This window comes from Monodelphis domestica, chromosome 2 (assembly GCF_027887165.1).
Source record: "Monodelphis domestica isolate mMonDom1 chromosome 2, mMonDom1.pri, whole genome shotgun sequence".
NCBI classification, from domain to species: domain Eukaryota; kingdom Metazoa; phylum Chordata; class Mammalia; order Didelphimorphia; family Didelphidae; genus Monodelphis; species Monodelphis domestica.
Window position 1 is genome coordinate 400,597,877 of NC_077228.1, and position 26,735 is coordinate 400,624,611.

Consider the following 26,735-nt stretch of genomic DNA (forward strand, 5'->3'; position numbering starts at 1 on the left):
TATTGAAGGCTGGTTTTGGACTCGGGCCCTCCTAACTCCAGGTTTAATGCTTCAGGTCTATAACCCTGTACCACCTATATTCCAAGAAAAAGAAATTTTTCAAAATAGGTAAATGTATAAATGTTTGAAAGCTGAAAGAAAGGAATCAGGAAGAGACCCTGAACAAATAAATTCTCTACCATTCTTCACTTTATATTCTCTTTGAATTTTTCTCTAGTTTATTATGTGTATTCTTTTATAATAAGATGAATATGGAAATATGTATTGTATAATAAACCATTTCAATATAGATCCTATTACCTGCTGTCTTGGGAAAGAGGGAAAGTGAGAAGGAGGGAAAGAGCATGGATCACAAAACATCAGAAAACAATTATTGAAAACTGTATCCTCATGTAATCTGGAAAATATTAACTTATGATGAAAAAAGAGAAAATATCCTCCATAAAAAGGGAAAAATTAAGGAAGAATCATCTAAAATTTAAATACATGAAATTTTTTCATGTAGCATCATAACCATTAGAAGAAGCTGCTGCTAACAGTATTATCTCTGAACTGAATGCTCCTCATCTGGGTACCCTTTATAGAATAGAATGTAAGCTCTTTTCTGGGAGAGAGTCCTTGCTAATAAGAGGTAGTTTCATTTCTGTTTTTGTATTCCATCTGTCAAGTTCAATTCTTTCTTGCATTCACTTAACAAGCATTCATTAAGTCATAGAAATATTTACCAGGCACACTGCTGGGTTTTAAAGAAACAAAAAGTGAAACCTAAGTTTCTGTTTTCAAAGAATCTCTCTCAGTCTCTCTCTTGTATTTCTCTCCCTCTTCTCCTCTCCCTTCTCTCCTCTTCTCCTCATTCTCTAAATTTTATATATCTGCCTTGTGAGCACAAAGAAATAAACACTAAAATTCATGAAGCAATCTGCAGGTAGAAGACATTAGCAACTGGGAAAATCAGGATGGGCCTCAGGCAAGTGGTGGTAAAGGCAGAAGTGAGGAAAGAGTGCATTCCAGGTAAAGGTTGCTAAATGAAAAACAAAAGAGATGCTAGACAGAATGTCATATCTGGTAACAACCAGCAATTTGGTTGAGCCACAGAGGGCATCAATGAAAACAATGTGTAAAAAGTCTAGAAAGGCATGTTGGAGCTAGACTGATTTTTTTAAATGTCAAAGACATTTGTGCTTTATTCTAAAGGAAATTTCGTTCCACTGATGATTCCAGAAGGAGGGAGTGGTACCATGTCTACACCTGTGCTCTATGAATGTCTCTCTGCTTAGAGGAGGATGCCTTACCTTTAATACAAGTTGAAAACCAATCCAAAATGGGTTGTATAAAATCATGCTAAAGTTTGATTTCAAAGGAAATGTAAAAGGGGACATCTCCCTTCTCTTTTCTATAGAGAGGTATTGGACTCTGAATGTGGAACACTGCAATAAGTGGCATTCTTTTTCTATGTGTTGGGTTAGTTTTTGAGCTTTTCTTTTCTCTTTTTCATTCTTTGTTGAAAGATGGCTCTCTGGATAGGAAGGGGGAAAGATTTATTGGGAAAAGTAGGTGATATTAAAAGCAAAAGTTATCAGTAAAAATTTACTACAGAGGGAGGAAAAGAAAATGATCTTTGTCTTTAATGAATAATGCATGGAAATGATCAAATAAAATACTATTTTAAAAAAAGACAGAAAAAAAATTTACTACAAAAATATTTTTTTGTTGAATTGTCATTTTAACTTCTCTTCACAAGTGCTAGATATTCTATTTATACTCAGCCACATTCTCTCATCAGCAACTCCTAGATATGAATTTATTCAGAAATAGATAAAATTTCCAACCAAAAGATAATATTCTGATTTCTATAAATCCTCATTTTTGTTATCATTTATATATAAAACACAATACAATATAACATAATAATAAATATAATTTGTTACAAATGAATAGGAAATAAATTACAATAAATATTCTTATCCAAGAGAAACAAATTCTCACATTAACTAAGTCCCAAAATATATCTCATTCTTCTTTTTTCTACCCTCCAATATTCCATTTGTTCTACTAAGCACTATTCTCTATCAACCAGTCAACAGTACTGCACTAGCGGGCTTGCCCATAATTTTAATTTTTCCATTTAAATTCTGTCATTTCTTGCTTGGTTATATTCCTTCAGTAAAGTGATTTAGGTGATATCAGAATAGTAACTATAATTCCTCTTTTTGGCGACAGTAATAATGGTATATTATAGGTAAGTTTGGTTTGATTTTGTTTTCTTAATTAATCAAAGGCCAAAGAATCATTCTTAGACCATAAGCTTTCAACTATAACAGAATTCAAAACTAAATTACAACTTAGGGTAGAATCGCTTAAGACATGATTCTTTCCAGGACTAAAATCAAAGCAATGATAAACTGGAAGGTCTGAATAACTGGGTGATTGTTATTGTCCTTGTAATTTTTTTTTCCTTTTAAAGGACTACTTGCTTACTGAAAGTCCAAGAATCAAACTAATTTTAAATGTCCACATCTTACATTTCAAGGAGATTACTTAACTGGCTACAAACTGGGAAGCAAATGGCAGCCAGAAAAATGGGAGGGCCCTACACTCTGTTGCAAAGGAAACACACTGACAATTCAGATGTTAGCAGATTGGTGTAAAGGACCTCTCAATGTGAACCAGCAGCTTCCCATTGTCAATCAATAGTACCCTCCTAGCTGTAAAGGTAGTGAATGCAATTTGCTAAACAGGTTGCATTAAAACTGTCTGGTCCATTTGTGAATAGCAGTGACTTTATTCTTGAGGAGATTGCAGGCAATATCCCCTTTCTGGTGCAGGAAAATTTATTTGGCATATTCTGCAGGGTGCTTGTAGAATTTGGAGCCATCAGTAGGTAAAGCAAATAGAGTATTAGAAGCCACCCAGGTGTGGGAGATTAAGGATTTAACAAACAGATGGAGTAGAAGAGCATCGTCTGGACATAATTCATCCTTCATAATAAGGGAAAATTCCCCAAAGAGTATAACAGAAGGAATAGGATTTAAGCATTTATGAAGAAAAAAGAGGAAGGGGCCTCTAAAAGAAATCAGGAAGAAGACTCTGATGTGTCAACCTCAAACCCACTACTTTTTCAGAGCAAAAATCTCCATGTAGCTATGAAGGAACTAGACCTTTTTAAAGATTGGTGGTGCCAGCGGGGATGGGATTTCTTTCTAGTGCCCACACTTTGCCAAAATTATCAAAGAGTTGCCATTTTGCAAGAAGGCTTGAAAAAAGTCAAGACAGTAACTATAGTTGATTTCAAAATTAAAATAGACTTTAAAAAATCCTTATCTCTTATCTTAGAATCAATACTGTGTATTGGTTCTAAAGCAGAAAGTATAGGCTAGGCAACTGAGGTTGTGACTTGCCCCGGGTCAAACAGTTAGGAAGTATCATCTAAAGCAGAGGTCCCCAAACTATGGCCCGTGGGCCCCTTGAGGCCATTTATCCAGGCCCCAACCACACTTCTGGAAGAGGCACCTCTTTCATAGCTGGTGAGAGGAGCTCTGTATGTGGTGGTGCCATAAAGTGTGGCATTGCTCTCATACAGTACTACTTCAAGTGACATAATCCTTTGCATGGAGCCTTGTTTGGAGAGTAACTGAATGAGAATGAGGCAGCCCACACAGGATTATGTGGCTGCACCACAGAAGACCTCAGCATGGTGAGCAGCAATCTGGGGAAGGGGATTCCGCACTGTGTATACTGCTGCTGGTATAATGGTGGTGGTGATGAGCCTGTGCAAGGTGTGACAGACCCATCACAGCCAGCACTGCAGCATCCGCTGTCTAGCGATATAAAGATTTGTTCATAGTTTTTTTTGTTGTTGTTGTTTTTATTAAACTGGCCCTCCAACAATCTGAGGGACAGTGAACTGGCCTCCTTTGTAAAAAGTTTGGGGACCCCTGATCTAAGGCCAAATTTGAACCTAAAATGTACAGTCATTAGGTTTGGCTTTCAAACCATGGAGCCACCTAGTTAACAATTTTTTTTTTAAATCACCATTTTCATCATGTGAAATCCTACCTATACATCCCAGTTTAAGAAAGTTTGAGGGCTTTCAAATGTTAATGAAATAAAATCCATATTCCTCACCCAGACAGTCAAAACTTTGTACTTTATAGTTTGACTTTATCTAATGTAATCTGCCAACCACTCCCCAATTTATGTTCAATTTTAGCTAAATCATTCTCACTATCATCAGAAGCTATATATTCATATATATATATATATATGTGTATATATATATATATATATATATATATATATACACATATATATATATATTCAGCCCTCTAAGACTTTATTCATACAGTGCCCCTTGACTGGAATGTTTATCCTAATTCAACACATCTCATTCAATCTTATCCAAATTTTACCCATTTTGCCAAATTCAACTGAAGTCTCACATGCCCCATGTGACCTCCTTCCAATTGCCCCAGCAGGCATTCATCTATCCTTCATCTCCACATGAGTACTTAAAAGTCTTCCTATTTTGCTGTTTTGATAGTTTATCATATTCCAATGTATTTTGAGTGGATGGCATGTCTCCCCAAACATGTGTCTCATGTTTTGTTCCTGTCTGATTGAGTTATCACAGTGTTAAGCATATAGTTGTTGTTTCTCAGGAAATACCTGTTGACTGAAATAAAATGAATTCCACCCCCTAACCATTTAAATTGTTGAGAAAGTGTTTGCAATTACGTTACACTGTTTTACTCCAAGACTTACTAATGATTGTGACAATATTATAAAATATTCCTTTTTGAAGATACAAGGACAAATAATATTATAAAACAATGCCTCTTTTTCCTGCCCTGTCATGGTATCAATTAAGGTTAAAAATAATTTTATCTGATTCTTGACAAAAAGCTATCTAGTCATTTTTTCCCCTTAGGAATCCAGGGGTGGAATGTCTAATGAATATCTATTATAGCTAGAGAACTACACAAACAGATTAAAAGCATAGTCCCTATCCCAAAGTAATTTACAATCTGATTAAAGAGATAGGACCCAAACATTAAAGTATACAACATGCACTACCTGTAAAACCCTAAATCAATTCTGTAGAAGTGAAGAGGACATTTCAGTCCCTGGACAGATAAGAACCTTGAAAGGGCTTCAAGGAAATGGTGAAAAATAAAATCAGGAATAATAGTTTATTCCTGGAAGGAATGGAAATGTCCATTCATGAAACATTCCTCTATAATGAATTTTTTAAAGAATAACAAAGCTAGAAGAGTTCTTGGAGCATACTTCATCTACACAGACAAATTTTGAGAAAAATTTAAAGCATACCATTTATTTTGCCTTCTTTTATTTTTATTCCTATTGTGCCATATCCTGTATATCTCCCTCTAATGAAATGTTTGCCACTGTTAAAGTTCAATCATTCAACAGATATTTGGTAAGAATTTACTATTGGCTACACCATGTATACTACGTACTAAGGATACAAAGTCAAAATTGAATATCACTATCTTGGAGGGGAAACAATATGTATACATAAAAAGAAAATGAAAAAACAGATTCAAAGCCATTACCAAATAATGCCAGGGATAAGAGGAGTATACAGAGGAGGTTGTTGGGGAGTAGCTATGAAAAAATAGTAAGAGTAATGGATTTGGAGTCTTAGGCCCTAGGTTCAAATCCAAGTCAGCTACTTATTCCCTATGAAACACTGAATAAATGATTTAATCTCTCTAGGCTTTAGTTTCCTCCTATGTGAAATAAACAGGGAAAATGAGGGCTGAAAAATGGCAATTAATTGGGCAAGAGCTAGACTGAAAAGAACAATTTTAATCCAATAGTATAAACTGAATTTACATTGCAAGAGCTCAATGAATAAGCAGGTAATGACCAAATGCTTATCTACATATAGATGAAGTGCTTTAGTATAAAAAAGCAGAATTCAAAAGCTTACTGAAAAAAATTTTAAATTATTTAAAATATCTCAGTGTCAGCCTAACTCAGATAGATTCTAAAGCCTCTGAGAAAGCGGGTCAAAAATTTTTATTTCCATGAATCCTGTATTAACCTCATACATGCTGAAGAATTATGTTGTGTTCCTATCTCATGTGGAATATAGTTCATCAATATACCTTAAATATGTATATTTCAGCACTTTTATAGATAATAAAAGTTCTATACATAGTGTCATGGGAACATTACAATATCCCAGTAAGGTAGGCAAGATAATTATTAACATGCCCATATTACAAATAAGGAACCTGAGGATGAGGAGACATTTCCTAGGTTTATATGGTTAGTAAATGATAAGGTCAGAACTAGATCCTGATCTTGCCATTCCCAGACCGATCTTTTCTCCACAGCGTTCAGTCCTTTAATCATATAAATGTTTATCTTCCCCCAAAAGGGGTCTTCTCTTTCTTTTTTAGGCTTCCTGAGCATAATATAAACATTCAGAAAAAAAGTTGATAGGCATATACTTGTTGGTTCTGCTTTAAAATCCAGTTTGGGTATTTAGGGAATAAGAACTCATTCCTCTGGGAACCTAAATGTTACTTACATTCGGAATAAAATTGGATTTGTGTCCTGTGTTTATTACAAAGGTTTGCTAGTAAAACTTATCTCAACCAAACATTACATCTTTTTAAAGGAACAATAGCACCATTGTTGTTACAAACTCAATGAAATGAAGATGTTTCTATTTATAGCTGGACAAATACTCTCTTAATTTCAAGAGCTCCAAAAAAGTTTTCATTTTCTATTGCCCTTTCCTTTTCTTCTCAGAAGTAAATCTATGGGAAAAAATTATGACTATAGACCTTTCCTATTTTTATTCTTAAACTATAAAATGAGAATTGATTTAGTGCTTCTAAAAGGCAGTAGAAAATGATTTTTTAAAAGATCATTCAAGGATATTAAGAATCTAATTCTCATCAGAGAATTTAATAGTGATGTGTAATGGTTACTTATATTAATAAACTCAACATAACACACAGAAGCTAGTTTTATGCTGGCAAATTTAAGACTACACTGAAGGAATAAGGCCTGAATAGACTTGGACATTCAGTTAAATTTTGTTCTTCAGTGTTTCTGCCTGCTTCACTGATAGTAGATTATTTATATATATCTCAATAGCTGTTTCAGAAAGGCATCTAGGAGGCTCAGTGGAGAGAATGCTGGGCTTGAAGTCAGAAAGAGCTGAGTTCATATTTGACTAGGTGACCCCTGGTCAAGTCACTCAGCCTCTGTTTGCCTGAATCCTCTGGAGAAGGAAATGGCAAACCACACAAGTATATTTCCCAAGAAAAGGCCACAGACAATATGGTACCACAAAGTCATGAAGAGTAGGATAAAACTGAACAGTGGAATGACATCATCAGAAAGGGTAAAAATAAAATCCCCAACACAAGTATGTCAGCTGCCCTACTTGAGCTTCCTTTCTATTATAGTCTCTTGTAGCAAAAAAACTAATACAAATTCATGATGATTTATTTTATAGCCTTTTACTTGTTCATGGAGGCCTCAAAAGAAATGTCAGATCATCATCAGAAATAACAAATATATAACAATAAATATCACTGGCTTGGGTATTTTTCCCTCTTTATATATATGGCTTTGTTCCACTACTGAATGCAGTCTGGTGAAAAAGAAAACCCAGTATTTTAAAATAAAATTAAAAATTTACTTAGAAACTGAAAACAAAACAAAAAATACTAACTACCAAGATACTAACCTAAAACTAATCAACTATCAAAGGCAGCAGTCGACAGAACAGTGAAAAAATGGATTTTAAATAGAGCTTATATGCATTTATCTTATGTAGTATTGTATCAAGAGATATCAAAGCAAAGTTAGATGGCTTTAAAATGCCCAGGTTATGTGGTTGTCCTTTCCTGGAACTCTCAAGACAGTAGAGAACTTCATTTTTCCTTTCATGATACATGGAGATGAGCAAATAAATCATACAATGATAAAGTATTCTAAATAATCAAAATGTGCAAATTCAGGAAGACTGGTTGCTCTTACTAAATCCAAGTGGATTATAATGCCAACAGGAAGCATCCCATATATTTTCCTTTTAATTACTTCTCTTCCTCACCTATCTGAAGTAACAAACTTTTAACCAACTTTAAGTCAACAGTTTGTACTAACTTGCCAATATATTTTAATCTATGTTATTTTTAAGCCAAAGTAACACTATGAAAACTGAAAACATTCATAAAAATATTTATAGAAAAAAGAAACAGGGGTAGTAACATGGCTTAGTGGAGACAGATCCAGGTCTGGATATGAGAGGTCATGGATTTAAATTTCGCTTCAGAGAGTTCCTAGATATGTGAACCTGGGCAAGTCATTTAACTACAGTTGCCTAACCCTTACCATTCTTCAACCTTGGAACCAATATTTGGTATTGAATGTAAAACAGAAGAGAAGGCTTTAAAAGAAAAAAAAGAAGAAACAGCTGTATGACTTCTTTTTCTCTCTAAAAATTAAGCTAGTATTATTCACTGATTTTTTTTTAAATTGTAGGATATTTCTTATGAGAGTTGTGATAAATAGCATGAGGTTATTTTTATCACATTTATGATAATTGTCTCATATTATAAGGCAATATCTGTCAACCCAATGAAAAATTCAGAGAAAAAATTATAAGAAATTCAAATTATGGTCATTAATTGGCACCAGAGGCAATGACAAGGGAAAAGCAATCTCCAAAACAGTATTACAAAGTTTAAAAAAACAATGATTAAAATAACATGCATGTTTTTGCAAGTTTATTGGTAACATCTGAAAAATAACAAATAGATGGCACATTTTAATACACATCAAGAGTAAAAGACGCTATAAATATGTCAACATGCAAAATATATAGTCTAATGTAAAAGGTCATCTTAACCCAAAAATAACCTTGCCAAGAATGTAAGCATTCAATTGCAACAAAGTGCTGGAAGAATTTAGTTTCATAGAAATTAGGTTTAGAATATCATATCATACAATATCTACAAATGGGCACAGATATGAATATGAAAAGATGATGAATGAAAAGATGCAGACAATGTGATAAAATACCTTTTACATATATTTCTAAGAGGGTACTTCCAATGAAACAAGGACAAGAGGAGACAATAAAATATATTTAAAGCAAAAACTGAACATATAAAATGAACAATAAAATATGCCATGAATAAGATCAAAGAAGATAAAATTAAAATTATTAAAGGGGAACAAATTTATAATATAATCTCAACAAAGAACTTTTTGGCTAGCTACACTATATGGACAACTTGACCAGGATAAAATTCACCAATGGATGACTGAACAAGGCATATGAAAAGTTTTAGAAAAAATTGAAATTATAAATAACCAAATAAAAACTTGTTCTGAATCACTAATAATAAGAGAAATGGAAATTAAAACAATTCTTAAGATTTCAACATACTTCCTACAAAGTAGCAAAAATGAAAAAAAAGAGGGAACAATCAATGTGACTGTGTGGGAACCTGAGGTACAATGATTCTCTATTAAATAGATTTTTGATTTCCTAATTTCAATTTGGAGTGATGCAAGAAAAATGACTACATTTTACCAGTTCTTAAGCAGTTACCTATAGAAGTCAAAGACAAGAACAAAAATCGATTATGTTAGAACATATTTATACTAATACACCTTTTGGAAGCAAAGAACTAAATATAAAGTGGGCTTACACCTACAGAAGAATTATTGAAAAATCTTATCTAGTAGAATATTACTTTTTCATGAAAAATGATAAATAAAGACTTATTCATTTAGAAAAATATATAAGGAGAAGTACTTTAAATGATGCAGAAATAATCAGGACCAGAAGAAAAATAGTTACAATAATTATAATAACATAAATTAAATGATCACTGAAAAGAAGTTGAATCTAATATGGCCCAGTTTATACAGAGTAGCGAAGCTTAGGAGTCATTAGAATCTGAGATCCAATTAAATCACAAAAATTAATTAGCTCTGTGGCCCTGGGCAAGTCACTTGGTCTCTCTGCCTCAGTTTCATCATCTATAAAATAAGGATGATAACACAATTGAAATAATACATACATAAAATCTCTTGCAATCTTAAAGCACTAAGTAAATAATAACTATTTGTATTATTTACTTTTTATAATGGAAAAACAAAGATCCCAGGTAAACTATAACAAAAACCTCTTTCTTCGATGGCATGGCACAGAGGTAGAGGAATAGTAGAATTAAATATGGAAAGTCAAAAACCCTAAAAAAAAAAACACTTGTAATGATTTGATTCATGTTTTTGTTCTACTTGGTTGCCTTTTGATTGGATGATTTGTTTTCCAAAAAAGAAGGAAAGAAAGACAGGAAGGGAGGAATGAAGGAAGGAAAGAAGGAAAGGAAGGAGGCGGAAAAATGAGGAAGGAGAAAATTGTTTCTAGCTCAAGTATATCAAATAAATATGATTGTATCTTAAAGCTACTTATGTTGTTCTTCATAATAATTCACTAAAAACAATTTGTGAAGTCTTACTGTATATGAAAACACCCATTTCCATCCCCATCCCCATCCTCAAATTCTTTCCTTTAAAACTGTCTATCAGATTCCACTGAAAGAATGTTATCTCAATCCTTATTTTTAGAAGATATCTTGTCTTGGCCTTTTGCTGAAAAACTATAAGGGTTCAAATAACATCCAATCTCTCCTACACCTAAAGACAATTGAAGCAATATTTTGGATTCTACCAACCCTTTTAAAGTCAAAGATATCAACACTAGCCATGAAAGCTGGGTAAAAACAAACAAAAAAAATCTTTCATGAATACGGTGCAATAGCATTTACCCTTCAGAATCTTTTTATTTTTCTGAAGAAAAAAACATGAAAAACAAATTAGGTGGCAAGAGTTTATGGTTTATTGCTCAGGAAAAAAATTCAACTATTATTTCACACCAATTTCTGGCCACCCCTGTAGTTTTTATCATGCATCATTGTAGTGATTAATGACGTGCACCCAGTTAATGGAAAACAGCAGATTAGGTTTCCACTAATAGATTTGAGAGTTATATCTTTGTGGCTCATTTAGTAACAACCTCACTGCTCAGTAAAGAAGTAATGGATTTAATCCTAGAACCAAACTTAATTTTTTGCATACAACACAGGCCAGACTACAGACTATTTGAAAGGGGAAAAAAACTACAACTTAAGTTGTCTGATCATCACCAAGATAAAAATCAAATGGCTTACACTAATGTGACCCCCAAAATGTAATTGAGCCCTATAGGCCAGGACCAATCATATCATATTTTTATTCTTTCTAAAGTCACCAAAAAAGTATAAAGTGAAAAATTAATTTATCAAACATATGCAGGATAGTTTAGATCCCCTTGAAAAGCAGTAGTTAGTATAAAAACATATTTGTTTCATTCATTTGAGTATAAGTAAGTTGTTTTTCTACTGATTTATTTTACTTTATATATTATGTATTTATGTTTATGTATTGGGAGGAAGTAGAATGAAATAAGCATTAAGATATTGCATGTGTTCATTACTTTAGAAATGTTATCTCCTTTGATTCATATAAAAACCATTCAAGGTAGATGCTGTTGTTATTCTCATTTTAGAGTTGAGGAAACTAAGGCAATGAAAGTTTAAATAACTTGTCCAGTGTCATTGAGCTAGGAAAAAGTAAGTATCCAATGCAAGATTTGAAATTTTCTGAGGGTTTACACTATAGGAAAGCACCTATATCCAACCCCTTCCCTTACAAACTATCCATCAGATTCAACTGAAAGAACCTTATCTAAATTCTTCATTTTTAGAAGACCTTTCTTGTTCTGGCATTTTACTGACAAACTCTAAGGGTTCAAATCAGACCCAATCTCTCCTATACCTAAAGCCAACACACAGACATAAAGGAAATGTTCACAACTCCAGACCCAGGTCTCTATCTACTCTGCTACTAAGCTGCCTTTGGTAGGTTACTAGGGAGTTATATGGGGAAGGGAAATAAGGGTGGGAACAAGTCATGGCACATGTTTTTCAGGTTAAAAAGCATTATGTAAAAAAAATAATAATTAAGGTAGTTGTTTTGAATGAGAAGAAATTTCCCAAGATATTTATCAAATACAACACAACCCAAATGAAAAGACTATTTAATACATAAAACTTCTAAAATCCCATACTACCCATCTATCATGCAGAGTATTATACTCATACTTTTGGGGAAGGAAAGGGAAGGAGAGGAAGAGGCATTTATTAAGCTCTTAGAATGTGCTAATGTGCTGAGCTCTGAGGAGAGAAATGTAAAAAATACCAAAAGTCCTTGGAAGAAATAGCACATAAAATCAAGTTGGGCCATATTATGGAAGGAAAAGGCCCTATTTCCTAAGGGTGCAACCTAACCAAGGGAGGAGTGCAGCAACTCAAATGTAGTTGTGGGCAGACAGATCATAGAGTAGAAAATAAAGCCTGAATAAAGGAGGAGAGCAAAGGGAAAGGTAAATAAACTGAATTAACTAAATTTTTTTTTAAATTCTGGTATTTGTGGGAGAGAATGAAAAATATAATACATCATATGACAAAAGCATATGCAAGTAATATCAATCCAACTGGAGAGAAAATAAAGAAGTTAAAAAGTAGCTAGAATGCATATTTCACCAAAGGTCTTTCTCCAAAATTATAGTGGAGACTATAATATTATACTACTTGGTGTCTAAATGGGTGAATCAATTACATTTTTAACAAAGAGAACCCATATTTACAGAACTGTTTAATGATACAGAGAACTTGTATTGGGTAAGTAAGTATCTGAGTAAGAAATAATTTGCTGTTTTCTTTAACAAGTAACATGAGGTAACAGACAAATACAAATCAGAATCAGAAAGACTGAGTTCAAATCCAGCATCTAGCAGATAATAACTGTGACCCAGAGTAAGTTCTTGAATCTTTCACAGCTAGATGAACTTCCAAGATTCAGATGGTACAAAGGAGAGCGTATGAAGCCTGGAGTCTGAAAGACCCAAATTCATATCCATCCTCATACACTATGATCTCTAGCTGCCCCATTTTCTTCAACTTTAAAAAAAAGCACAACAATAGCATCATTTCACAGGGTTGTTGTGATGATCAAAAGAGGTATTTATAATGCAGTTAGAATAATGCTTGGGAAATAGTAGGCAATTTAATATTTATTCTCTTTCCCTTTCCACTTTCAGTGTCCTAGACAACTAAGCTATTAGCTTGTAGAATAGTTGGAGGCTTTCTTTCGGTAAAAGTTTCTTACTCAGAGAGTTGCTTAAAGCAAATGAAAATAAAAGTATTAAAAAAGTGTTTAAATGATCACAATTGATAAGCATGAAAAATCAAAAGTCATCTAACTACATACAACAAGGAAATAAAATCACAGCTAAAATAGATGAGGTAATTGTATACAATCATTCATTTAAATCAATTTGCAAAATGTAAAATGAGAAATCTTGTGTCACTTATTATTATCACTTAAAAGAAATAGATACATCAGTTCCAAAGACTATACTATATAACAAAAAGACATTGAGCTATGGGTTGCTTGTTAAAAGCTATTTCTCTTCATGACAATGGAACTCTTGAAAGAGATTATTGACCTGTATAAAACTTGCATAAATGTTTCCGCCCCTGCTTGCTAAACACCATATAACCTAGGAACTAGTGAACTGGAGCATTGCACCATCTTGCAGAGTGGAAAAGAACAAAAGATATATTCTCACTTTACTGTATACTATGAGGTCAACATCACAACAAATATTTAATATTTTAAAATTGCAGAATACTTAATAGACCATAAGCATTTAAAAAAGAAGTCTTAGAAAAATAACAAGACATGTGTAGGGATACTATGGGAAATAAGGAAAGGCATTTTATACAAATTGCTCCATTCCATCTCCACTGACACAGATTTGATATAGATACCAATATGGTTCCTTCAAATTCTGTGGGTTTATGATAACTTAAATTTTTAAGAACACAAATGTTCTGAAAGACCTTTCTGTATGCCACTGTGTTCACTAGGAATAAGGAAGATTCAAGTTCAAATCCAGCTTCCCACACTAGCTGTAAGCTCATGTCAAAGTCACTTCACATGCATTTTGATTTCATCAGATGCCTCAATTGTAAAATAAGGATAACAATAGCACCTGCCTCACAGAGTTATTGTGAGGATCAAATCAATTAATATTTGTAAAGCACTTTAGCACAGTAGCTGGTACCTCATAGGCACTATGTAAGTGTATTCCCTTCCTTTCCCCCTTATAGCCTTTACAAAATAGTTCAAATGTATTTAACACTGAATTTGTTTTTAATATATAGTTTGGATTTATCTCATTTTCTTTTGAAGTTTTGTCACTAATTTAATAATATAACAGAGTTAAAAATTAACTAATATCCAAAAAGGTAAGCATTTGATTCCAATCATTCTGATTGTAGAAGATATCCATAAAATCAAATAGAAGATACTTTTTAAAAAACACATAACTTTACCTGGTATTCATTGGGCCAAAAGGTGCTCACTGCCAGCTCAGCCCGAAGCCAGTCTTTACCAGTGAAGCCAGTCACATTCCAAATTGGATTAGCCAGAGGACCTTTATTCACTCTAACTAATATGTTCAAAGTGCCAGGATTCATTCCTTTCTGGCTATATAACAAATAGCTGAAATCAATACAATGCGTGTCATTTTCCTTCATTGTTGGGAGCTGAAGTCTGGCTTTTTCTCCTGAGTCATGATTAGAGGAATCCACCACCATGTAGGATCCTGAAATGACATGAAACAAAAGTGAGACAAAAAAATGAGGAAAATTAAATGGGGTTTGAGGAAAATAAAGCTAACGAACTCAGATACTTATTAACTAAAGCTCAATACTCTAAAAGGGAAAACAATCTATATACCAATTTAAACTGGCATGTTCTTTTGGGCTTCTTTAATTCAACAAGTGACATTTATGAGACACATGATTGTACACACACATAATATATACATATATATGCACATTATAAATACATAGTATTTCTATATTTAACTAGATTCACAAATTTTGTCTACTGTTTTCTTTTTAAACTCTTACCTTCTGTCTTAGAATCAATAGAATGTATTGGCTCCAAGTCAGAAGAATGGTGAAAGCTAGGCAACTGAGGTTAGGTGATTTGTCCAGGGTCATACAGATATGGACTATCTAAAATCAGATTTGAAATCAGGACCACCCATCTCCAGGCCTGGCTCTCTATCCACTCAGCCACCTTGCTGCCCCTCCTCTTCTGTTTATGATGAAGTCAATGCACATCCATCTAATAAAAGTATTTATTACCATAACACAAATCTTAATTAAAGGAACATATGAAAAATTGTCCTTTTAAAATAAATGCTCACAATCCTACTTGATTGACATTGGCTAGGATCATCTCATATGGTTAACAATTATCACAATTGAATGACTTGGGCAAATTTTTTCACATTCTATTACTTCTAAGCCACTTACTACAAGCTACTCAGAGTTCAGTTGAAAGTTAGTGGCCTTTTGTTTGCTTTTTACTGTATGTAACAAATTCTGTTTATATTTTCAAAAATGTTCATTTATATTTCATGCTATGAGGTCATTTGGAAAACCAATACCCTTTCTGAGAAAGTTGCATATAATATCTTTTAAAATGTTTCAATTCTGTCAAGATAAATTGTTGAATGTTAAGTTATTGTTCAATAAAAATAACACTCAAAAACTTTTATTTCCAACTATGTGTTAAATCAGGAAATATTGATTTACAAAACACAGGTGAAGATTTTGAGGGGTGTTTTTAATGGGCAAGAGAAATTGTAAAGACATGGCAACACAGACTCCATGTATTTGATAATTAATTATACTTCTTTCCAAATAAATCAGTAACATAAAAAAAGCTTTAATCAATTGACTTCCTCCATTTTCCTCCCTCGCAGAAAAAAAATGAATCCCATTTTTAAAAGAACTACACAGATTTAGCTAGTCAATGGAAGATTCTTTGATGCTTTTATAGATTCTAGGTAAAATTTATTCCTGTGTAGTCAGTTGCCTTCTATATGGCAAGATACCACTTATGCAGAATAAGATTTTAAAATTCAAATTCATGGAATTATCACAACTCACAATCTATTTTTCTAATTGTTAATCTTTTCATTATTACTTTCAAAAAGCTAAAACATGTCAAATACTTCAAATTTTCTAAGTATCCTAAATGGGTTTGTTTCTTAATCTACAACTTCATTGGTTTTATAAATAAATCCAACTCCTATCTCTATGACTTTCTGATGTCTGGAATATATACTTCCTTCCTCCTCTTAGAATCATTAACTTGTCCCAAGACTCATGGTACCAAATCATCATTAATTCTTCCAATAATCATTGTTCTCTCTCTTGTTCAGTCTTCTTTGTACTGTTGAATTATAAACACGTATCTCTTAATCGAATGTAAGCTCCTTTGAGTATAGGATTTAGTTTTGTTTATTTTTGGAGTCTGATCCCCAAAAATCTAACATCATGCCTTGTTTAGCTGATGATTTAACAAATGGTTGTTGGATTAATTAAATTCAATATGAGTAGACTTCCAGTTTTACTAGATATGTTAAAACAATGAACACTAAAACTTGATTGGGGGTAGAGGTATTGGATGGCTTGGAAAAGTATAGTATGAAGAAGAAATGATTTTCAATGAAATATGACCTTCTTAATAAGCTCTCATATTGCTAGTACAAACTACAAATTCATTTGAGCATTAGAAAAGCCTAGGGTTATCTTGTCATTTCCATAGGTAAGTATGTGGCTCAATGCTGATCTTGAAACCAAAAAGGTCTGAGTTCAAATTTCCCTCATACACTACTAGCTGTGTGATCCTGGGTAATTCACTTCACTTCTGCCTGAGTTTTTTTCTCCCTGAAAAATGATGATGATGATGATGATGATGATGATAATAATAACACCTATCTCCCATGGTTCTTAGGCTCAACTGAAATATCTAAAGAACATTTTGCAAACCTTAGAGTGCTAGCTATATTACAGTTAACTGATTACTAACTATAATTACTGTTACCTTCATAACATCTCTAGTATAACACTTCTACATTCTCATAGCCACCAAACTTGATAATAGGTCCTTATCACCTTAAAGCTAGTCTACTGCAATAGCCTCCTGGTGGTTCTAGATATGTCTCCCTCCAAGTCAATACATACACCAATGAGCACCAATTTTTTTTCCTTTGACCTTTAATGCTTATAGATATTTTAATTTTTTTTGGGGGGGGGGATACAAGGATTTGTTTTCTCCAACCTCTTTCCACTGGAAAAACAAACAAAACTCTGGTCATAAAAAGGCATAGTAAGGTAAAACAAATTCCAACACTGATGATGTATTTTTGTTCATCATTTCTTTATAAGAGTTAGGTAGCAATCTTCATCATAGGTCTTCCAGAATAAAAGTTGAACAATGAACTGATCAGAGTTCTTAAATCTTTCAAAAAATACTTATTTTTGTGTCATCATATACTCAATTGTTCTCCATGTTCTACTCACTTCATTCTACACTACATTATACAAGTGAAAATAGGTTTGTCTGAAATGGACTATATACATACATACATATATATATATATATATATATATATATATGTATGTATTTCTTACGGCACAATAATATTCCATGATATTTATATTTAATTCATGCAAATCGATAAACATATATTAATTTTTTACTATTTACCAGGCACTATTGCATATAAAGTACTAAGCACTATGAATACAAATAAGAAAAAGAAAGCTTACAAATTTAACGGGGAAAAGATAATATACAATAGGAAGTTAAAGGGGATTGGGAGGTAGGAAACAATGTCTTTTGAATCAAAATCAAATGGAATCATTGGTGAAAAACAGTTACTTGGAAAGGACTTAAACCTCTACCAAGGAAGCTTTAGAAACACTTTATTTCTCTACTCTTCAGCCCTCTTATAAGAGGGGAAAGGCAATTGAGGGACCTGGGAAGGTGCTGAATGTCAAAAGCTGAGTCAGTCTACATATAGTAACAAGATTTCATCTAATCCCTGGGGGGAGATATAATGTTAATGTGAGTTCAAACCAAGCAGAGTAACTAATGGAAAAAGAAGAAAATTCTCCATGGTAAATATATACCATACAATACGATCAGATATTCCCCAACTAACGGACACCCTTTATTTTCTAGTTCTTTGTCACTTAGAAAATGGGTAGTCATAAATATTTTTTATATATAGAACCTTTTCCTTTCCCTTGAATCACTTTGGGGTATATGTCTAATGGTGGAAGTGCTAAGTCTAAAAAATACACACAATTTAGTAACTTGGAAGCATACAGTGATATCCATCCAAGGTCTCCTCAAACCCTCATTACCTTTTTCTGATATTAATTTCCATTTACAAAATATATATTTTAACTGGGAGTAGTGATTTGAATATTATATCTAACATTAGAATGTGTAATCCTTAAGAGGTGGGAAACATATTTTTGCCTTGCATTGAACCTCTAGCACTTAATAAAGGAAATGAAATAGATTAAGTGAATAATAAATGTTTAGTGACTGACTGAAAAATGGAGCTGACAAAATAACATGAATGTGTTTTTTGAAGTGCTATATTATCAGTGTAGCGTGCAGTTAGGTGGCACAATGGATAGAGAGGGCCAAGTATAGAGTCAGGAAAACCCGAGTACAAGTACGGTTCCAGAAACTTAGCAATTTATGTGGCCTAGACAAATTATTTAATCCTACTAGACTCAATTTCCTCATCTGTTAAATGAGCTGGAGATGGAAATGGCAAACCACTCCAGTATCTTTGCCAAGAAAACCTCAGATGGGGTTACAAAAAGTCAAACAGGAATAAAATAAGTGAACAACAAATCTTGGGTACAAGTTTATCTGCACAGCACCTTGCCTACAGCCAGAAGTCTGTTATTTAACAAAGCAAAGCACACTACCCCCAAAAAAATTTTTTTAAATCAAATTAAACACACAAACTCCCCTCAAATCACAATACACCATACTAGGAAAAGTTGTTTGATGTGCCTGATGATTAAGAAATTCATTCATAATTTCCCTTTAATCTATTACTTTCATATATATTTCATGTGATAGTCTCATGTTATTAAACAAGAGTTTTCATTTTTTTTCTTTGCTTTTATATTGGAAAAGGCAGTTGGACTTCATTTAGTTCTTGCCTCTCTAATTCTACACAAAACAACTATTTCCATTTTGAGAGAAAAATATTTTTTTAATTAAATGGCTTGTTTCATGACTTACCCTAAAGATATGGGATTTTGCTCTACTTGGGTACCCATAGAGAAACAATGATTGTAATCACTATAACTGATTTAGCAAGATGTCCTTGGAATATCGCCAACTTAACCAATGAAAGATTTTCATTTAAAAAGAAGATGGAAAGAAAGTTTTAAGTTAGTTTTGTAGACCTCCAATAATTATGGCTTCCCAATCAATTCACAATTAGATGGTAAGGGTCATTACAAGGAATAATGAATAGAAGGAATAATAAATTAGCTTTTTACTGTTACCTATTTTTATTGTTAAAACAAACTTTGGATAAATTATTATTTTTTATCTTTATTGTTTTAAAATTTTCCACCATTTTAGTAGATTTAAGTCAATGATATCTTAAGTAATTATTTTGCTTAACTTTTATTTTAAGGATTAATGAGCAGGATGTATAAGAATGATCAGTTTAGAGAAATCACAAATTTAGAAATACAAGGAAAGAATTCTCAAAGAAAGAGAATTACTCATTTTAACAATAATATTCCAAGTGTATTTAATGCTACTTTAATTACTACAGTAATTAGAAATTTTCTGTAGAAAAATATTAATTCTCTGATTTGTTTGAAAAATTATATCAAACTCCTACAGTAAGATTTGTTAGCTTATCTATAGGATAATCTCTAAATCACTCTATAACAGGAAATTAAAAAAGGGGAACAGAAAATCCTGCCTTGTGACTCTGGCTTCATGTATATTTGCCCAATGTGCCTTATGGAACTAGCTATTTCCATCAAAAAACTGTATCAATACACTCCAAACACAGAAATCCATGCAATTGCTAACGATGCGCAAGATGATTTCTTACTTTTTCCTTCAGTGGTTGTTGAATAACCTTGAAGGCTAGAGAGCTGAGCCTAAAGTCATGAAGATTGGAGTTTAAATATGGCCTAAAGTACTTAGTAGCTCTGTGACCTTAAACAGGTCACTTAAACTTCATTTACCTCAGATTCCTCAACTGTAAAAGAGATAATAGTATTTTTTTATTGAGGGTGTGTGTGTGTGTGTGTGTGTGTGTGTGTGTGTGTGTGTGTGTGTGTGTGTGTGTGTGAGAAAATCAATTGAGAAAATATTTGAAAAAAACTTAGCCTGGTGCACAGCAGATAGTAAGTACTTAATAGTTTTTTTTTTAATTTTTCTAGAATGCCAGGGCCTTAACCCTTGGTTTTCTCAGTTTCTTCATCTTTAAAATAATCATGGAAAAGGAAACAATAAACCATTCCAGTATCCCTGCCAAAAAGCCTCAAATGGGTCCAAGATTTGCACATGACTGAAACAATTGAACAATACAAAGCTTCTTCCCTCAATACTTCAGAGAGAATACTGCTCAAAAGTTAATAAATCAATAAACATTATTCTTTGTCAATCACTATGCTCGGTTCTTCTATGGGTTGCAAGGACAAAAAAAGTCAAACCCCAGTTCTTACTATTTAAGATTTTGCATTCCTGATGGGAAGGTAAACATATACTAGGTCAATACAAAGTAATTTTGAGGTGGAGCAGTGCTAGTAGCTAAGAAAAGAGGGGTTCAGGAAACACCTCATTAAGGAAATATCACTTGAACTGAGTTTTGATTTTTAAGGGAGACAAGAACAAGGAATGAGTTCCAGGCATGAGGCAACACCCTATGCAAAATTCTAGAAATGGAGTATTATACACATTGAACAGCAAATAGCCCCATTTATCCAGTCCATAGAGGATCAAAGATAATTCAAAAAAATAGTCCAGAAGCAAATTTGCAAGGACTTTGAATTCAAATTCCAGGAGTTTTCATTTAATTCTATACCCCAAAAGAGAAAACCAGATCTGGTAGAAGAAGACAGTAATATGGTTGGACATATGCTTTAAAGATATCACTTTCAAAGAAATATGGAGAATGATTCAAAGAGAAGTACAACATGTGGTAGGAAGCTAAATTAGAAATGCACTGCATTCTTCATTATCTGTTTCCACTTTTCAACATCTTATTAATGTTTTTTCTTCTATAACAATGCAAACTCAAATGGAAGTACATTTAAATAAAATTAACTGGCATTTATATAATTCTTTTAAGTTTAAAAAAAACAGCACAATTGCTTTATTTGATCCCCCACAATACATCTATGTGATAGATACCATAAATATTATTATTCCCCATTTAAGAAATAAGGAAACTAGGGTACAGAGAGATTAGAAGATTAGACCCACAAAAATTTTTGAGGTAGAACTCAAGGCTGATCCTCTCTCATTAGATATTAAATTATTCTTTCATTAAACCAAGAAGGAGTACATAATGTCAAAGAGGATTCCCTCTTTCCATAATAGTTGGTTTAAGTTTTTTTTTTTTAATTTAACAGTCAGGAATACAAGAATACCCAATACAAAGGTAAGCTGAACTAATATTACCTTCTTTTTAATGTTTATATTATCCTACAGACCAACCGTGTATTGATAATCAAGAGCCTACTACAAAAACCCATGTACTGTTGAAAATAAAATCAAAGATAACATGGCAGCTCATATCATAAACAATAGTTAGAGAAAAGACCATAATAATAAGCACAAGAGATTTAAAGACATATAAACTGAAGTGATCACTATACTGTATGTATTGAACACTTCTTAAAGAGTTCCCCCTCCCCCTCAAGTTACTCTTCAAAGGAATTTAGAATTAACTTAATTAACCTTCAAGGTCAGGACTAATGAATGCTATGACAAAGGAATATGACAAGAATGAAAAAAAGGAAAATAACTGTCTAAAGCAGCTATCTCAACTTCCACACCAACATTAACTCTTAATCCTTAATAATTCTTTCTCTCCTCACCCTTCTATAGAAGCTTTTCTCCAAAATCACAAATGACTTCCTTGTCAATGGATCTCATGGCCTTTTTCCAACTCTCAAGTTCTTTGCCTTCTCTGGTACACTTGAAGCTATTATCTTTCCTCTCTTGACTTTTCCATTTCTGTCTCCTTTACCAATTACCAATACTTCTATAGTGTCCTTGACCTTTTTCTTTCTCTTTTTATTTATCCACTCCTGGACCCAATTATCACCTCCATTCAGAGGCAGTCTGTTATACTATGTGGAAAGACTCAGGAGAATTAAACTGACATTAAAAAAAAAGATGGAAACAGTCAATATTTAAGGAACTATGGGATGTTGATTAGGCACACATACATTGTTGCAAGACTTAGAATCCATCCAACTCTTCTGGAAAACAATTTTGAATTATAGGGGAAAAGATCACAAAACAATGAGGTCAACCCAGATATACCTCTCCTTGGTATATAACTCAGGAAAGGAAAGGAAAAGAAAGATAAGGCCCATATTATACAAGTATTCCTTCCTCATTGCAACTTTCCCCACTGCAATTTCAATATATGGTTGGCATAAGAAATTGAACAAGAATTTAGGGGGGACATTGTGTAGAAGCTGCAGAAGGCATACAAAGGCCAGGAGACAATGCAGAAAAAATTTAGAAACTCAGAATGGCATAAAATATATGTAAAGTAATGTACAATATGAACATATTCTATCTTTTAATACCATAAATATACAAAATATCTTCTTTTAAGTTAAAATCAGTAAAAAGTTAGTCTGTGAAAAGAACACAAAAACCAGCAGACATACACAAAAATTAGAAAAGCAGATCTTTAGTAACTTATAAATGCATATGAAGTACTGTAAATACTCCAAAAAATTAAAAAATTCAGACTTCATTGTTGATACAATGTGATAGCCAATTAAATTCTGCATGTATTTTCCAGATAGTGAGGTACTATACCCCTAAACCCCAGACATTTTATGTGATCACAAAAATATGGCAACAAAGTAGACCATTTGGGAAGTGGTTAAACAAGTACATGAATGTACTAGGAAAAATTCTCTTCTTTATCAAATATAAGGAATTCCCGGGGGTGGGTGGTGGGTGGGTGGGGTGCATGAATTTATATAGAGTACATTTAGAAGAACCAGAGCAGTATTCACAATGACCACAGTTAGATAAAAGAAATCATTGCTAAAAGACAGCTTAATACAAATTAACACAAGGACAAATCTCAGTCCTGTAGCACTGGTAAAGAAACAATTTCCACTGTTCAAGGTAAAGATTTTGGTGATGAAGGAATATGCTGTCAGATGCTGCCAACCTGTTAGTTTTACTTAACTGGTTTTCCCTGGATTATAGGAAAGGGCTAACTGGAGTTAGTAAAATTTATTTTTTAAACTACAATTTTTTTAAGTCACCAATGAAACTTTGAAAATAAAATTAAGAGAGAAATTTAAGAGAGATCTATCTATGTCAAACTCTTACTTTTGACAAGCATACAAATCACTTAATCTTAAGTCATAATTTCCTCAAAAATGAAATGGAAATAAAAATATTTTCACTGCCTACACCTAGCTGGAGTATTATTATTATCATGATTCCAAACTCGCTATCTCTGACCAATCACAAATTCTAATCAAACTTTTTTAACTACTACTTTTAAGTCTTCACCTAAATTTACAGACAGACATTATATAAAACTTAGTAGTGTTGAAAACTCAACTCAACATCTTCCATTCAAACTTACTTCTTCCTATTCAAAATTAAATAGTTATGGTTTCCTTACTTGAGGTTGTTTTCTGCAATTTCAGTTATCAGTGATCAGTGATCAACCCTGGAAGTACAATGCCCTTACCCTGACTGGGAAACCCTGGAGATTTCAATTACTGTCACTGGGTAAGTTTTGGGAACCCATTTTTGATTTTAGTTATGATCACCAGGAAGCTCAGATGCAGCAATAACATTTCCTCCTCATCTCTTCATTTTCTTTGTGTGTATACCTTTATTTATTTGTGAATGATTTTGTATTTCAAGAATTGATCGCTGTTTTAAATATAATATGTAGGTTCCATAGAGCTGAAATCATGGATTATCTAAATTTGTCTCCTTTGTCTCCAGCATGGTGATTTCTATATTTATATACTGAATTCATGGTGCTGATAGTATTAGAATCATCTCTTCTACTTTCACTTTCACCTTTTATCACTTTAACTTATTTTTTACTTTATTTAAGGGTTTGTTTTTTGAGAGTATGGCATTGGGCATGGAGAACCAGGCCAAAGCACAGGAACAGGTAAAAAGCATATATGTGGGGGGCAGCAGATGTTCACTTATATACAAGGTTTCAGGTAGGTTTGGAATATAGTGCCCCTAGTGTGTGTGTGTGTGTGTGTGTGTGTGTGTGTGTGTGTGTGTGTGTGTGTGTGTGTATGTGTGTTTGAAATCTGTATTCTTTCTCCCTCCTATTTACCCCTTCAATGAGAAAATGAGGGAAAATAATATCTTTATTACAAGCATAAACAGTAAGGCAAAATTATTGCATCATCCATGTCCAAAAATTTTTTTTAATCCCAATCTATCACCTCTCTATCAGGAGGTGGGTATCATGTTTCATCTTGAATCCTATAGACTCAAAATTGTGTTCAAAATTGTGTTCATTAGAGTTCCTAAGTCTTTTTAAAATGTCATTATAATATTGCTGTTATTGTTTAAATTGTTCTTGTGGTTCTGATTACTTCACTCTACATTAGATCATATAAATCTCCAGTTCCTGGAAACCATCATCTTCAAATTTCTTGTAGCCCAGTAGTACCTCTCTCACACGTGACTGCACATGTGTGTACACACACACACACACACACACACACACACACACTAACTTGGCGAGCAAGTCCACAATTGATGACCACACCCTCAGTTTCTAATTTTTGTAGTGACTAAAAGAGTCACTAAAAATATTTTAGCATGCAAGTGTTCCTTTCTTTTTTATTTGATCACTTTGAGGTACAGACCTACTAGTGGTAGTACTGGGTGAAAGAGTAAAGCTTAACTTAATAGCTTTTTGGGTAGAGTTCTATACTGGTTTCCAGAATCTGTCCTTTCTTCTTAATGTGAACATTTAACTTATCCATGGATGTAGAAATGTCTTTATATTTTATCTACTCTTCCTGCCCCTCTACCCCACCACATTCCCAGTTTCACAAGGGAAGAAATTGAAATCCAGAGAGAATAAGGTAACTTCCTTCATCTTAGCAAAGTAGTATGGAAGCTTGGAGTCAAGGCAAGTAGCTGGTACCAAAGAACAAATAAATAAGCAAATAAATGAATAGATAGATAGATAGATAGATAGAGAGAGAGAGAGAGAGAGAGAGAGAGAGAGAGAGAGAGAGAGAAAGAGATAGAGAGATAGAGAGATAGATAGAGAGAGAGATAGATAGATAGATGGATGGATAGATGGATAAATGAATAAATAAGCAAAATATAAATAATTAAATGGATTGATGAGTGGAGATACACACACACACACACACACACACACATCTACTACTATATCAGATTCACTATGCTAAATACCTCTATTAGTGACACCATCATATTTCTAGTCACCCATGCTCAAAAACTGTCTTCATTAATTGCTCCCTTTTCTTCATAATCTCATCCAGGCACAATTGATTAAATGCTAAGTCAAAATCATTCTAGCTCTGTAAGGTATGTAAGGTATCTCTCCCCTCAGATAAGTAGGTAGTATAGTAAATAGAACAGAGGGTTTCAAGTGAAGAAGATCTGAATTTAAATCTCACCTCAGAAACTTAGTAGCTTGTGACCCTGGGTAAGTCACTTAAACCATCTCAATTTTTACATATAGAGGTAGTGAAAGCACTTATCTCCCTTGGTTGTTGTGAGGATCCAATATAATAGAAGTTGTTAAGTGCTGAGCCCAGTGCCTGACACATAGCAGGAATTTTATAAATACTTTTTCTTTACCCTTCATTTCCCATTCAAAGAGTTTGGGAGGCCTAGTCAAGATGGCAATGTAGAGGCAGTGAAAGTTCAGACCTCTGAAAACCCTTCCTTACCAATTAAAAACTAAATGCTTCTAGGGGACTGAAAAGCAAACCCAACAACAAAACAGAGCCAAGGAACCCTCCTGCTGAACTCAACTTAAAAGGTACACCCCCAAAATCCAGAATTCAAGAACACTCCAGTTTAAGGGGAAGGAAGAAGGAAGGTCCAAGGATCCATCCCCCAACTAGAGCATTAAGCATCCAGCAGCAGCTGGAACCTCAGGGCAGGCAAAGTAGCTGGTCTAGAAGGAGTACCTTGTGGGCAAAGCTGTGCCACGCTCAGAGTGTGGAACAGAGGCAGTGGGTAAGGACTTAGAGAAGGAGCCCAGAGCAGGCATCCTAGTTGAAGTTCCTGAGACACTTCATATTGCTCTCCCCCTTCCAGGAGGTTTCAGCCTCAGGGCACATGGAGCCCAATACAGACTTAATCCTATCAAATGTCTTCAGAGGGCAGGGAAGGTCAAACTCCAACATCCCTCCCCCACAGACTGCTGGTCTTTAATCCAATCAAAGCCTCCAGAGTGCAGCTCC

General features: G+C 33.5%; 1 protein-coding gene across 5 annotated transcripts in view; it reads right to left on the bottom strand.

The window, feature by feature from the left end:
- Positions 1-26,735, bottom strand: part of PTPRK (protein tyrosine phosphatase receptor type K) — a 734,435-nt gene that overhangs the window by 448,177 nt on the left and 259,523 nt on the right. For all 5 annotated transcript variants that reach the window (XM_007484536.3, XM_056818748.1, XM_007484539.3 and 2 more), the window contains exon 3: positions 14,502-14,773. In XM_007484536.3, coding sequence (XP_007484598.1) covers positions 14,502-14,773 — 272 coding nt within the window. The remainder of the gene's footprint in view (positions 1-14,501; positions 14,774-26,735) is intronic.